The sequence below is a fragment of the Aptenodytes patagonicus genome, chromosome 16, assembly GCF_965638725.1.
Source record: "Aptenodytes patagonicus chromosome 16, bAptPat1.pri.cur, whole genome shotgun sequence".
NCBI classification, from domain to species: Eukaryota; Metazoa; Chordata; class Aves; order Sphenisciformes; family Spheniscidae; genus Aptenodytes; species Aptenodytes patagonicus.
Genome location: NC_134964.1, coordinates 10,477,367 through 10,489,825, shown reverse-complemented (window position 1 = coordinate 10,489,825; position 12,459 = coordinate 10,477,367). Strand labels below are relative to the sequence as shown.

Here is a 12,459-nt window from a genome sequence, read left to right as displayed (position 1 = left end):
CTAGAAATAAATTTGATTGCATAGCGACAATTTTAAGATTTGTCTGAAAACATGTCTCAAGATGATGCTAAAAGCATTCTTGAGTGGTAATGGTTCTGAAAATGAAAAGAAAGCAGGAAGTCTGTGTGCTGTGCAAAACATTTCACTGTTATGTTAGGGTAGAGGGAAGTGTGAACATTTCACTTCTTACAAAATGCTAACTTTGTTATGCATTTGTAGTTATTTTCCTGTTGTGTTGCAAGATCAAAATGCAGCTGTTCTCAATAACATGCATTTATATTGTTAAGTGTATTTTGCTGTGATATCATTATAATTAAAGAACATGGTTAAGTGATGTTTTACAATACCATCTTCTGCAGGAGGGAAATCCTTGCTTTTATGTGCCCTGCTGATGGGTTTGGTACATCCATGGAAATCTTACGAAAGGCCACTGAGAACACCAACTGTAGCTTTTTTGTTCCTTTGCTTTTAAAGAAAGGAATTGTCAGGTGGTTGTTGTCGGTTTGTTTTTTTGGATGAGGAGGAGGAGTGAAGACAGCAATTCAATTTGCTTGTGAGCAAATAGATTTTAGGAATAATTAGAAAGCTGTCTGGAAATAAATACTTCTGTTGTGTGTGTAGATAGCACGTTTAGGTAATTTAAGAAAAAGCAAACTTAAAGCCACTACTATGGAGGACATTTTAGTAAAGTTTTAAGTATATTAATCCCCCTTTCCTCTCATTCCATATATGAAACAAGCATAGGATTGCTAAGTATGTGTTATGATATTTTATTGTCTAGTTAATGATCCTATTCAGTGTGTAAGGAAGGAGGAATTAGAGTGAAATCTTAACCTCATCTTTATATTAACTTCATTGGAGCCATTTCATTCATCAATAATGCCTGCCTTCTAGAGCTCAAACAACAAAAGAGTAAGAACAAACAAAGGTACAGGGGAGAAGGTATTACATACTAAATATCACTTAGAGAAATGAGGACATTAGTAAGCATGTGGAGTCTCAGAAAATTTTGTTTTTCTAAGTTACGTTTTGAATTGTCGTCTCTTTTTTCCAGCAAGCAGCTTTTCTTTCTCACACTAATTCTCAGCATTAGCTTTACTGTTCTTCCTTTTAGTGTTCATTAATATTAGAATAGGTCATCATAACACTTGCTTCTAGCTTTGTTAGTGATTAAAGAATGGAGGTTTTTGGACTCTTATTTTGAAAATTCAAGGAGCAAGAGTCATCAGCTGTGTACTGTTTAGTCATGGAAGTGAAATCCATTGCTCTGGAGATAGCTTGTTGTTCAAACCCTTTGCCATCAATCCTAGTAAAACTACATTTAGACTCAGTGCCATGAACCTTTAGGTGTTTAGTGTGCTGCTAAAGGGACTTCGAGTCACAACAATAGAAGAGTTCCCCTAATGATTATTCTAAGTTTTCATTGAACTAGGTAAAAAATGTAATTTAATTCTTGAAACATCGAGTTACTCTACATCTGACTCTTAAAAGTCAGAGGCCAATCCTATTACTTTCTGCTGTATTTCTTTATATATTTTTCTAGATTAATGTCTTATACTGGTTTTACTGTTCTTCTAAACATTAGGTTGAGCTTTGCTGTAGAAAACAAAATTGCTGTGTACAAAAGAATACATGTCTTTTAAACCCTAGTTTTTTATTTGATTAGTGTGTTTGTATATAAGGCTCTAGATGGTTATCCTCTCACTCTTGTCTTGCTGTTAGGCATGTCAGTTGATGAAGGAGTTTGGAAAGTTGCACTTCCAAGGATTCTGCCCCAAATTATGGTGAAATTCAATATAACCCATTGTTTTTTCTGCTGTTACTTCACTGCAATAACAGTAATTCCTAAATAACTTGTTTATTTGGTAAGTATTTTTTTCCCAATTATGGTGTTTTCAATTCCAAAAGGCTCAAAGTATTTTAAGGTCTACATACAGTAAGTACAGAATCGTTGTTGCAAGCCAAAATTCAGAGAGGTAAATTGGAGCATGCAATGGAATTATCTATATGGAAAGAGGAGGAAATTTTGGCTAAGAATCTAAGTCAAACTCTAGAAATTACAAAAAGTGATGTATGATACAGAACAGAGCCGTCAGGATCCAATTTAATAACAGTTATTCTGTCTGCCTTCACCTCTCCTTGAGTGTATGTACAGATAATTGATCAAATGCATTCAGTTTTCTCTGGAAGCATAAGGAGTTGAGATTTGAACCAATTGCTCTTTGGACTTTAGGGTATTACAGTCCTTTTTAGCTGAGCACCCGGATTCAACATTTTTTTTAGATTGCTTAAACTATCAACAGCATTTATGAAAATGATCAGACTGGTCAAAAATTAATATAAAATATGAAACTCTGTCCTCCGCTTCTCATTTAAATTTCAAATTGCATAGAAAGAGATGACTGCACTTACTACTTGGCTCTAATTGAAAACCATGTTTTCAGAAAAACAAATTTGAGATTCTCCTTTTTATCCTTTTACCTCATGAAAGCTGTTTGTGATTCTGTATTTGTTCAGCTTAGGCTGTGACTATTTGAATAAAGAAACTAAGTTTCCATATTGTATTGTTATAGAATACCGTTTGAGAACAAAGTGCTTTGTAATTTTTCCATTCTGACTTTCATGCGTAGTTTTGTAAAGTGTCTTTGTAAGTTATAAAATCCTAGGGATATGCAAGAGAAGACAGTCTGTCTTGGTTAATGAATACTAGCAAGAATTCTGTAAATAATTCTGTTCTTAAATAAAAATCATCCTAACAGAACAGAATATATGTACATCTGATGCAACTTCTGTGAAGTTTTTGTATCTGTGGAGTGCCCCCTTTAAAAACGCATCTGTGGACTCTTCTAATTGATATTCAATTTAAAAGAATTTTGGGTTAACCTTCTGAAAATTTCTTAGTATTACTTAGCTGTAATTCAGGAGAAAGTTAGCATAAGGATTGAAGTTGTCCATAGTAATTAGTAGTTGTCATTGAGTTGTCATAGTACAGAGACATTCTGTTTTATTCTTATGGGATAAGCAAATCGTGATTTTTTTTTTTTTCATGTTTGTTGTTTTGATTGTATTTAATCATACTCTAAATCGTGGTGTTTCATTGCCAGCAGTCCCCCAGCAAGATCTCTTTGTGGTGTTTTTGTTTCCATATCAAAAGTATTCATAACTGCATGTGCAGAATTCTAGCCTGACTACTTACATCTGTGTGGGGTTTAAAGCTCTGTAAATAGAGATAACCTGAAAGATTTAAACTTACTGTGCTCAGTGTATACACTTACATTCCTTATGAATGCTTAGGGTAGAAAATAAACCAAGTAAGTTTTCCACACTGTTCTTGAACAGAACTTGGTTATCAGAAATCACTGTTCAGAAATGCTAATACCTACGCTTTGGTGTTAATTCTCAATGAATGAACACATCCTCAACAGGAAGTACCCATCAAAATCTGGAAGAGAAATAGGCAGTTAAAGTATGACAGGAGTGCAGGAGTTGCTATAAAACAGTATCAGCTTACTTTGCATATATAATTAAGTCCTGTAGTACCCTGAAGGTTTAGGGTGGACTGCAGACCATTGGGAGTAGTGAAGAGCAGAGCCCTGTGTAGTCACACTCCTGGGGTTCTCCTTGGCTTCTTCCTTTTCTAACTAGAGGTTTGTAGAGTAAACAGTTTAGTGTTTGTATGAAATTGCATTAATATGTGTCTATGCAGTTACAGATAATATGAAATCCCTCTAATATTCTGTTTTTGATGCATATTGGAAGCTATTTATTATGCCAATAGGTGTTCAGAATATTATAATACATATTTAACCTGTACAGCTACAGAACAGTATTAGAGAAGAAAATGTTGCTCGAATAGGTACATAGTACTTCAGTGAACAAATCAAAATGGGGTGTCTACATTGTTCTACCATGAATGAGACAAATCAGAATACAGATTTTTTTTTTTTCCTTATTTTATATGAATTATAAGTAACGTCTGGCATTATAGGTGATGGTACTGTTGGTACGAGTGTCTGGTGCTATCCAAGTTCTAATTTTCATTTGCCAAACTTCAACTACTTTGGTTGAAATTTTGCATTCTAGATGTCTGCCTTTGGATGACTTTCCTTTGAAAATTTCAACCAATATGGTTCAAATATTCCCAAGACTGAAGCTTTTGGAAAGATACTTCTCAATGTTAGTTTTCTAGAGACCTTTGAAAGTCTGTAACTATTTAACATTTGAGCAGAGCAACTGTGACATATTATATTATACTATATTATTAGCCCCCTTCTATGTTGTGCTGGTTTTGGCTGGGACAGAGTTAATTTTTTTTATAGTAGCTAGTATGGGGCTGTGTTTTGGATTTGTGCTGGAAACAGTGTTGATAACACAGGGATGTTTTTGTTACTGCTGAGCAGTGCTTACACACAGTCAAGGCCTTTTCTGCTTCTCACTCTACCCCACCAGCGAGCAGGCTGGGGGGGCACAAGAAGTTGGGAAGGGACACAGCTGGGACAGCTGACCCCAACTGACCCAAGGGATATTCCACACCATATGACGTCATAATATAAGGACTGTATAGATAATCTTAATTCTTGGAGTTCCCATGTTTTGAATGCTTATTTTATAATTTTGCTGCCATGTGGGTGTACAGCAGCTTACACTATGTGATTTATCTCATTTTGCTTTAGATTATTGGTTGCCAAGTCAGAAGAGAGCCACTGGAGTCTACTGAACGGTATACTCGTTGGATCAATAATCTGACTGAAGAGCAACTTCTTACACAGGTAGTCTTGTTTCAGCTATGCTTGAAATTACAGCAGAAAAATAGACCACGAGGTTTATTTAGATGGATTTTTTCAGTTGTTAGCAATACTTGATAACTTACTGAGTTTATCAGATTCTTATATTTAAAGGCTAGTCTTTTCAGTAAGAGACAAGTTTATGGTGCATGTGATCATTATGTAATGATGACTTCACACTGAGTGAGACTGAAGCTTTCAGCTTCAGGTTCGGAGTGAGTCTTACATTTCTCACCGCTCTCTGTGGTTAAATGCATATGCTTTCATGTCCTAATAATTAGTTTAGGGTTTTCTTTTTAAAAAGTGTATTTAAATACAAAAGGAAAAAAATCTTTCTTGAGAATGATTTCCAACCCCCTAAGGTTAGGTAGTGACTGCTTCTGTATCTGCTTAAGTTTTGCTGGAGATCATTTTGAAATAGCAGTTCTTCAAGCATTAAACATTGGGCTCATTATACATGTTTGTAAGTAAGATGCGTCTTGTGCAACTGAAGATGACAGTTTTGGCATAAAGAAAGGTTGTTTCGTTAGGCAGGCAGCCAATGCTGAACTAAAAGAGACTTTGGCAAAAACAAGTTAAACTGTGGAAGAAATCAATCCAGCTTGTGGGGGAATGTGTGTACTGAGTATTATAAGAAATCTAATAGATGGTTAGCAGAAAACGTCCCAGCAGGCATTAAGATGCAAGTATTTGGGGCTGGTTTTTGTGATGCTATGGTAGGAAGACATTTGCTTTTGATTTTCCTGGATTTAAGTGGCTGAAAAGATTAACATACCCTTGTTTGTTAGACTTCATTGTAAACTGTGTTGTGTTCCCTGTTACCCTAACCCCCAAAGACATACTTACAGGCTCTGGTATGGTCATTGTAACACAAGAAGTAATCTGTAGACCTTGTTTTAAAATCAGCAGTGGTATTATGGTTCCCTATAATTCACCAAGTGAAAGTAGTTACAGAAAAAGTTACCCATGGAATATTTGGATTTGCCTTTGAGTATGGCATTAGAAAAAAATTATGGATTCAAAACAGTGAATTTACCTGACAGCAACATCTGGATCACTGTGTTGTTGAAGTGAAGAGAAAGAAAAACTTGAGGATGTAAAAAATTCTCCTACACGATCTGAAGTGTTTCATCTAAGTGGCCACTGGATGGGGTCTTTAATGAATTAAGCTGGAAATTAAAAGAAATATCCTAATTCTGAGATTATTTAAGGGGGGAGTATGCAAAAAGGAAACTCATTTTAAGATGGGGATATATGTCATCTGGAAGAGATTATTTAATATAGTGTTTCTGATAGTAGGATGCAAATGCAGTGACCTGGGAAGTCCCTTGCAATCTTATGTGCCTACAAATATCTCTTAAAGCCTTAATCAAGCAGCATGTGCAATCCATTATTTTTACATATGATTTAGATTCACACATTTTACAAATAGATGAGGAATTTTGGAAAATGTTTTGGGTTTGGAACTAGAAGGCTGCATAGCAGAGCTTGTGTTACTTGTCCCTGAGTATATTAACAAGAGGAGTTTTATAGAATCACACTATTTATACGTTCCTAATGATTTTTTTTTTAACTTGTTACCTGTTGTCTACCAAATTAAATGCAGAAATAGAAGTTCCTCAAAAATGCTAGGTTTCTGAAAATTCTGTGGAAGTATGAGGCTAGGATAGACTGTACCAGCTGCAATTCATATGTTGTTGAGCACCACAGAATCCACTTGGACAGAGATGTTAGGTGCCCAATCATAAGACAAGCTTCAGCTGTGACACAAGTCTGTAGGAAGCTTGGCTTTTCTAACTCTGGTGCTAAAAGAACTGCTTGATTTCTAGAGCAGTGCATGTCAGCATATGGCACCTCTCCTGTCTCAGTATCCATTCTTCTAATGAGAAATTCAGGTAGGGAGGTAATTATTTTGCTTTTCCTTGACTTAAAAAAGTATGGGGAGGGGGAGGAATTGGGAGTAAAAACCGTCTCAGCTGTTCTCTAATAATCAGGATATGAATCAATTATGTAAGGTTAGGCCTGATTTGTCCCACTCCCCTGCCCCCGATACACGACACATTTTATTTTGGATGTGCTTTTTTTTAAACTCTCTTCAGTAAATAAGCCCCAAGAAAACTATAAAGATGGACCTTTGCTAGTGGGTTTGTAGAATCTCTGGGAGGAGCAGTCCTTCAGGGAATTCAGGAAAATTGGCTTTAATTTACAGCATATTGTCTCCAGCAGTTTCCTGTAGTGAAAGAATGTTCAGCTTTTTTTAGCTGTCTCTATACTCAGTGCCCAGCTTTTTTTCCAGTTACTTCTGTTGCATTTCTGTATCATGCACATGCAAATTATTTGTGCTGTAAATTGGGAAACCAAGCAACCAATTAAAAAAAAATAGCCGATTGTCAAGATCATGTAATCCCCTATCATAATATTCATGTTATTAAGCAAATAATATCCTATAGCATTTTATTGCTTTACTAGACAGTGACTGAAGTCCAGTTTGAAAGAGGTGGGTGGTAGCAGATGTTTTGTTAGGTGGTTGGATGGCTTCATATGCCTCGGTGCTGGCTGCTGGTTTTATATCACTTGAGTCAATACCAGATTTTTGGATCAAATGTCCATCCCCTGTCCTCATGCTGAGAAGATCATTCAATACAAAATGCTTCTAGCATTTTAACTTTTCTTTTCCCTTAGCCATGGCCTCTTGATGCTTACTCATCCATTAAATGTTTCTCTAAACAATTATACTGTAACATTCCAAAGATACTTTATGGTATGCGTGAAATTTCAGAATATATACCCCAGAGAGTGTGGGGGAGTAAGAGAGTACAAAGAGAGCATAATAATGAGAAAACTACTTTTTAAAAGATTAATATTTGCTTGTTTAAGGTTATCTTCCATAGAAATGATGAGTGATTAATACACGCTTTTATAGGTATATTAATATAAGCCTTAAAATACATGTATATGTGTTCTGGTAGACTTGCTATCTTTCTGGCCAAAAGTTTTAAAAAAAAAAAAAAAAAAAAAAAAGAGAGAGTTGTTCAGTAAGTGCAGAGCACAGTGACAGGTACAGGAAGGTAACGAGCAAACAAATTTAAGAGAACTGACTGTTTTGATGTTGGAGTAAGTGAAAAAATGTAGATTAATCTTACAGGATATCCGAGTCTGAATTGTGCTTGAAATGTGATTGAAGTTTGATCATGTAGCCCTTCTTGTACACTGGAAATTTTACTGTGCTGTATAAGTAAAAATGTCTGAATGGTTTTAAGGTTGGATTAATTACACAAATATTTATACAATTATTTTTTAAGGATTGTTGTTGACTGTAAGTAATACAGCTGAGTTCATATCCATGTCGGTTAAATCACTACTTTAGGTTAGTTTAGTCTCGCAGCCTGTGAAGTATTATATTCAGCCTGAAGCATAATTCCATCTGACCTACCATTTTTTCCTTCCCAAAGACAAGAGACTTCTCTGCTTTCCTATGGTTGTTCACTTAGAAAGCAGATGGCAAGCTTACAGCGATGTGTGAGGAGACTCTTGCAAGAAGGAGTGGGCTCTATGGTTGATAAGACTGGACTGTCCTAATTTAGAAAAATAATGGTCTGAACAAAACATGATTCTGTATGTTTGTTGTCCACCGTAATGTGTCAGTATTGCTTCCTGATACATACTGTGCTTTGCAGATTATCTCAGAGCTCTTTGTGTTTGGTAAATTTGGAAGTTTTCACAGGTGATTTGTAGCTCTTACCCAACAACCTGTCTGGGCCACCTGACAGAAGAACAATAATTAACATCTTAGAGTTCCATAGCATACACTTTCCTGTGCTGTTACACATGCCTGTTATTTAACTAATAGGCTTAGAAGCTGTGCTTCTCTACTTATTAATTCTTCCTATATTAGAGTTTAATTAATATTTGATGAAAGTTCATGCTACAAATAAGCATTTACTACAGATACTCAGTGTGGAAACAGATCCAGCATTTTGGCTGAGTCGAGCATGTAGCTTGTTCTGAAGGCAAGAAGGACCTAATAACATGGCTGGACCTTTTCCATAAATTCAATACGCTCAATATTGCATTGTCGTCATATATCTCAATAGGCAACTTCTTACTGGTAAAAAGCTGGTAGGAGTAGATTGCAGGTAGGATGGATTTTCCGGGTGGGCCACAGATTGAGTATCTCTGGCTTAGAGCATCTGTTTTGTCTGCTTGCAGACCAGAAAATTCCAGCTTTATAAGTGCTAGGGTTGTTTGTCAGTGTGTCGGAACTGAAATAATAATTGAGGTGGCAATCTGAAAGTGGATATATGCAATGCCTGTTGTCTGGTTATATTAGTAAAGGCAAAAACTGGACAAGAGGGTAAGACTTTCTTACTTAAGAGTGAATAAAACATGAAAAGGCTGATTGATATCCCCCCCACCCCCCTTGTATCTTTGCCACTATTAATGGCTCGCTTGTATTTGTTGTCTTTCAATAAAAAGATACTCAACACTTTCCTGGGCTTTTTTTGTCACGGTTTCCTCTTCCTTCACGCATGTGATCTAAAAATGTGTCATTAATAGTGAAGTCCTGATGTTTTTCTACTGAGTGAAAGAACTGAAGTCACAAACTGGTTAATTACAGTAGATTCTACTAGTTTGTATGGGATTAAGCGTATACCATACAAGAAGAAAACCAATTGGCTGCTTTCTTTTGTGGTTGATCCTTTTTCTCCTCCAGAGTAAAATAAAACAGTTTCACAAGCTAGTCAATGTTTATATTTACGTTTGAAAATGCATGTCAAAGGGTTCTTGGAATTCTAGAAAGTTTAATGAGAAGTGGCTTACCCACATCTGTGAACTCCAAGCAGAATTAGAACTTCCTAGTGAGGCTTTATGTAAAGGCATCTCAGGGTAAAATATTTTTGAATTTAGAAACAGGTTTGTTGTAGTTTAGAAACTTATACAGATTTTGCTTTGTGTGTTAGCAATTTTGCATGAGTTTAAAGGTATACCATACAGGAAAGAGTGTTAAATAACCTGGATTTTTCCTTTTTATGTTTTGTTTGATAATTTGCATGCTTAAACAAGGCTTGAATGTGGTTCATAATACATAGTAATATTTAAATGGAACAGAAACATTATAATATAGTATAAAAGCAACTTGGGAGTAGAATAAGTTTGGCTTTATTCCAAAAAGTTCTTGATGAATACAGTCTTACAGCACGATGGATACTTGTGTGGCAGAAAAAAGCATGATATGATTTTGATGGACATTGAAATTAACCAGGTAGAAAACAGTTTATCTCTGATTTGAGCTACGATTTCTTCCAGCTGATGACCTTTTCTTGTATTTTAAGTAATTAATCATATCAATATGGAATGCAACATGTTTGCATCCTAAAAAACATTTTTCTTAAGACATTTGATGTTAAGAGATGGACAGGTAATGCCAAGTGTAAAGGAAAACTATCAAGGATTAAATTTTCAGAAATGCATAATTTGTTTTCCACACTATTATTGACATTTATGTCTCCTCAATACTTGTGAAAATTACTTTGAAAAATAGGGCAAGAAGTTAAAATAAAATCAGGACTCGGTTTTTAATGTAGGACTGCAGTTAGGGACATGGATGGAAACAACTAATAAGTTCCAGTTTCTGAATGCTCCATTTATTCTTGTTTGATCTTCCATATTTATCCTGTTGATACGCTAGCTTACAAATAAACAGCCTTTAAGCTTCGCTTTGGGTTTCTATCTCATTGCCTTTTATAGCTTAAGGAAACTTTACTTTTGTCTAATAGATGAGGGACAAAAACCAGGTTTTGTTTTAAAATGATAGGTGAGATATTGAAGTAGCTATAACTTTTTTTTTCTTTCAAAACAAAAAGCCTACTCCAGATACAAGTTTCCAAGTAATTTAGTGATGTTTATTTTTCAGTTGGTCCTCCATATGTGAGAGCACAGAGCAGATACACCCTTAACTTCCTGTCATTTTCTTTCTTTGAATTTGAAAATCAAAGTGCTGATTCCACAAAGAAGGGACATATTTTTACTGTGGCTTTTAGTGTAATAAAAATTATCGATTTCAAACATATTTTTACTGCAATGCAGCTCCCTAGTATAGCCTTATATATAGGAAAAAGCATTTTTTTGTCTCTTGCAACTGGGCACTGAACATTTTTTTACCGTTTAAAAACTGTGTATGAGCACGAGTTAATTGCATTCTATTTATTACTGGAAAATAATTTCCTTTTTTGGTCTCACCTTTTCGTGATAAAAGTACTGGGCCAGATTTTAAGGAGAGCTCATTAATTTCCATAGTAATTGGAGTGGCTGAGTGTGTGAGTATGAAAGCATCATTTCCCATATTGGATAGTAGGTCTAAAGGCCGGTTTGATCTATCACAGTCAAGATTTTGTTTCTTAATATTTTTTATACTGACCTCACCCTGCCATGTTTGACATTTGTCTCTACAGTAGTTCTTGCTTGTCTGATTTTCTGAGTAGTTAAGGAAGCTGAATTTTAAAATACTTACATCCACCATATCCTCTCATAAGTATTAACAATATATGTTACACTGTTATGTTTGAGGCTTTTTTTTTTCCTTTGTGCTGTAAAGAAAACAGATTCTGGTCCAGTCTAACAGCTTTTGAGTATAAGGATCTGGATTTAATGATTAATTCAATTTTTATTTTTTAGTGCAAGTGTGACAAACTGGGACATGGGAGTTTTATTCTGTTTGTACAGCCTTGGCAAAATGGACTGTGATTAGAAGTTCTTGAGCTGAAGTTATGCAAATAAAAAAACCCCAGCTTTTCAGAGCGTTGGCTTGGATCAACTGTAGCTGTGAACAGTATGTCCTTTTTCATAAGGAATTGATATTTCTCTATTCATTTATTCCAACTACATGACCTTAAGGATGATTAGAATATCTAGTTCCTTGAGAAGTAGTGCTTGTGTATGCAGCTCACATTTTGAGAACTCGAATGATCACATGTAAAGGAGGTGGAGTAGGCATGTGCTTTGTGGTTAGCAGAGGGATAGTCAAGCCCTGGCCCAAACGGAAATCTGAGTGGTTGCAACGCATGGGGTGTATAACAAGGAAGGAAATGGTCTTGCGTCTGGCTTCTAGTGTAACTGTTGGTCCTTTGCCACCTCTCTGGATGAGTTGGTTTCTATGATGTGGGTGGATTTAACCTTTTGCATCACTTGCAATGACTGCTCCCGCAGCACAGGAAAAGGCAGCAGATGAGAAATGTAAACCCAGCAGTTTTATACCCTTCATTTAACAAACATAATACCTTAGCAAAATTGAAAATTCTGATGCTGCTGGTAAACAAAGTATGATGGCATAGAGGTTGCTGTAAATTACAGTGATTTTCTTCAGAGCTACTGAAACAGAAAAAGCAAATGTTAACAGATTCTTTTTTTTATTAGACAAATTTGAAGTATTTTCCAAGATTTTCCATTCATTTATGCTCTTGAACTTCGTGTTGAATTTATTGGAGTAGATATTAAGCATACTTGTCAACATAAAAGATAGGTGTTCAGAAAATTTGTACAATAAAAGGAATTATTATTTTCAGGCATATAATTTCTTAGCATGCCAGGAGGACTATATTTATTTTGGCTAATTCTTTGCATATATGTACCCTAATAATGTCAGAATGAAATAAGTATAGTAATGAACATATTAATC

At 35.4% G+C, this 12,459-nt stretch overlaps 1 protein-coding gene across 2 annotated transcripts in view; it reads left to right on the top strand.

Annotated features, from left to right (window-relative positions):
• Window positions 1-12,459, top strand: part of QTGAL (queuosine-tRNA galactosyltransferase) — a 134,784-nt gene that overhangs the window by 34,826 nt on the left and 87,499 nt on the right. For both annotated transcript variants that reach the window (XR_012996616.1, XM_076353802.1), the window contains exon 6: window positions 4,674-4,769. Coding sequence is in view for 1 of the 2 variants with exons in the window: in XM_076353802.1 (XP_076209917.1) it covers window positions 4,674-4,769 (96 nt within the window). In the remaining variant the exon portion in view is untranslated. The remainder of the gene's footprint in view (window positions 1-4,673; window positions 4,770-12,459) is intronic.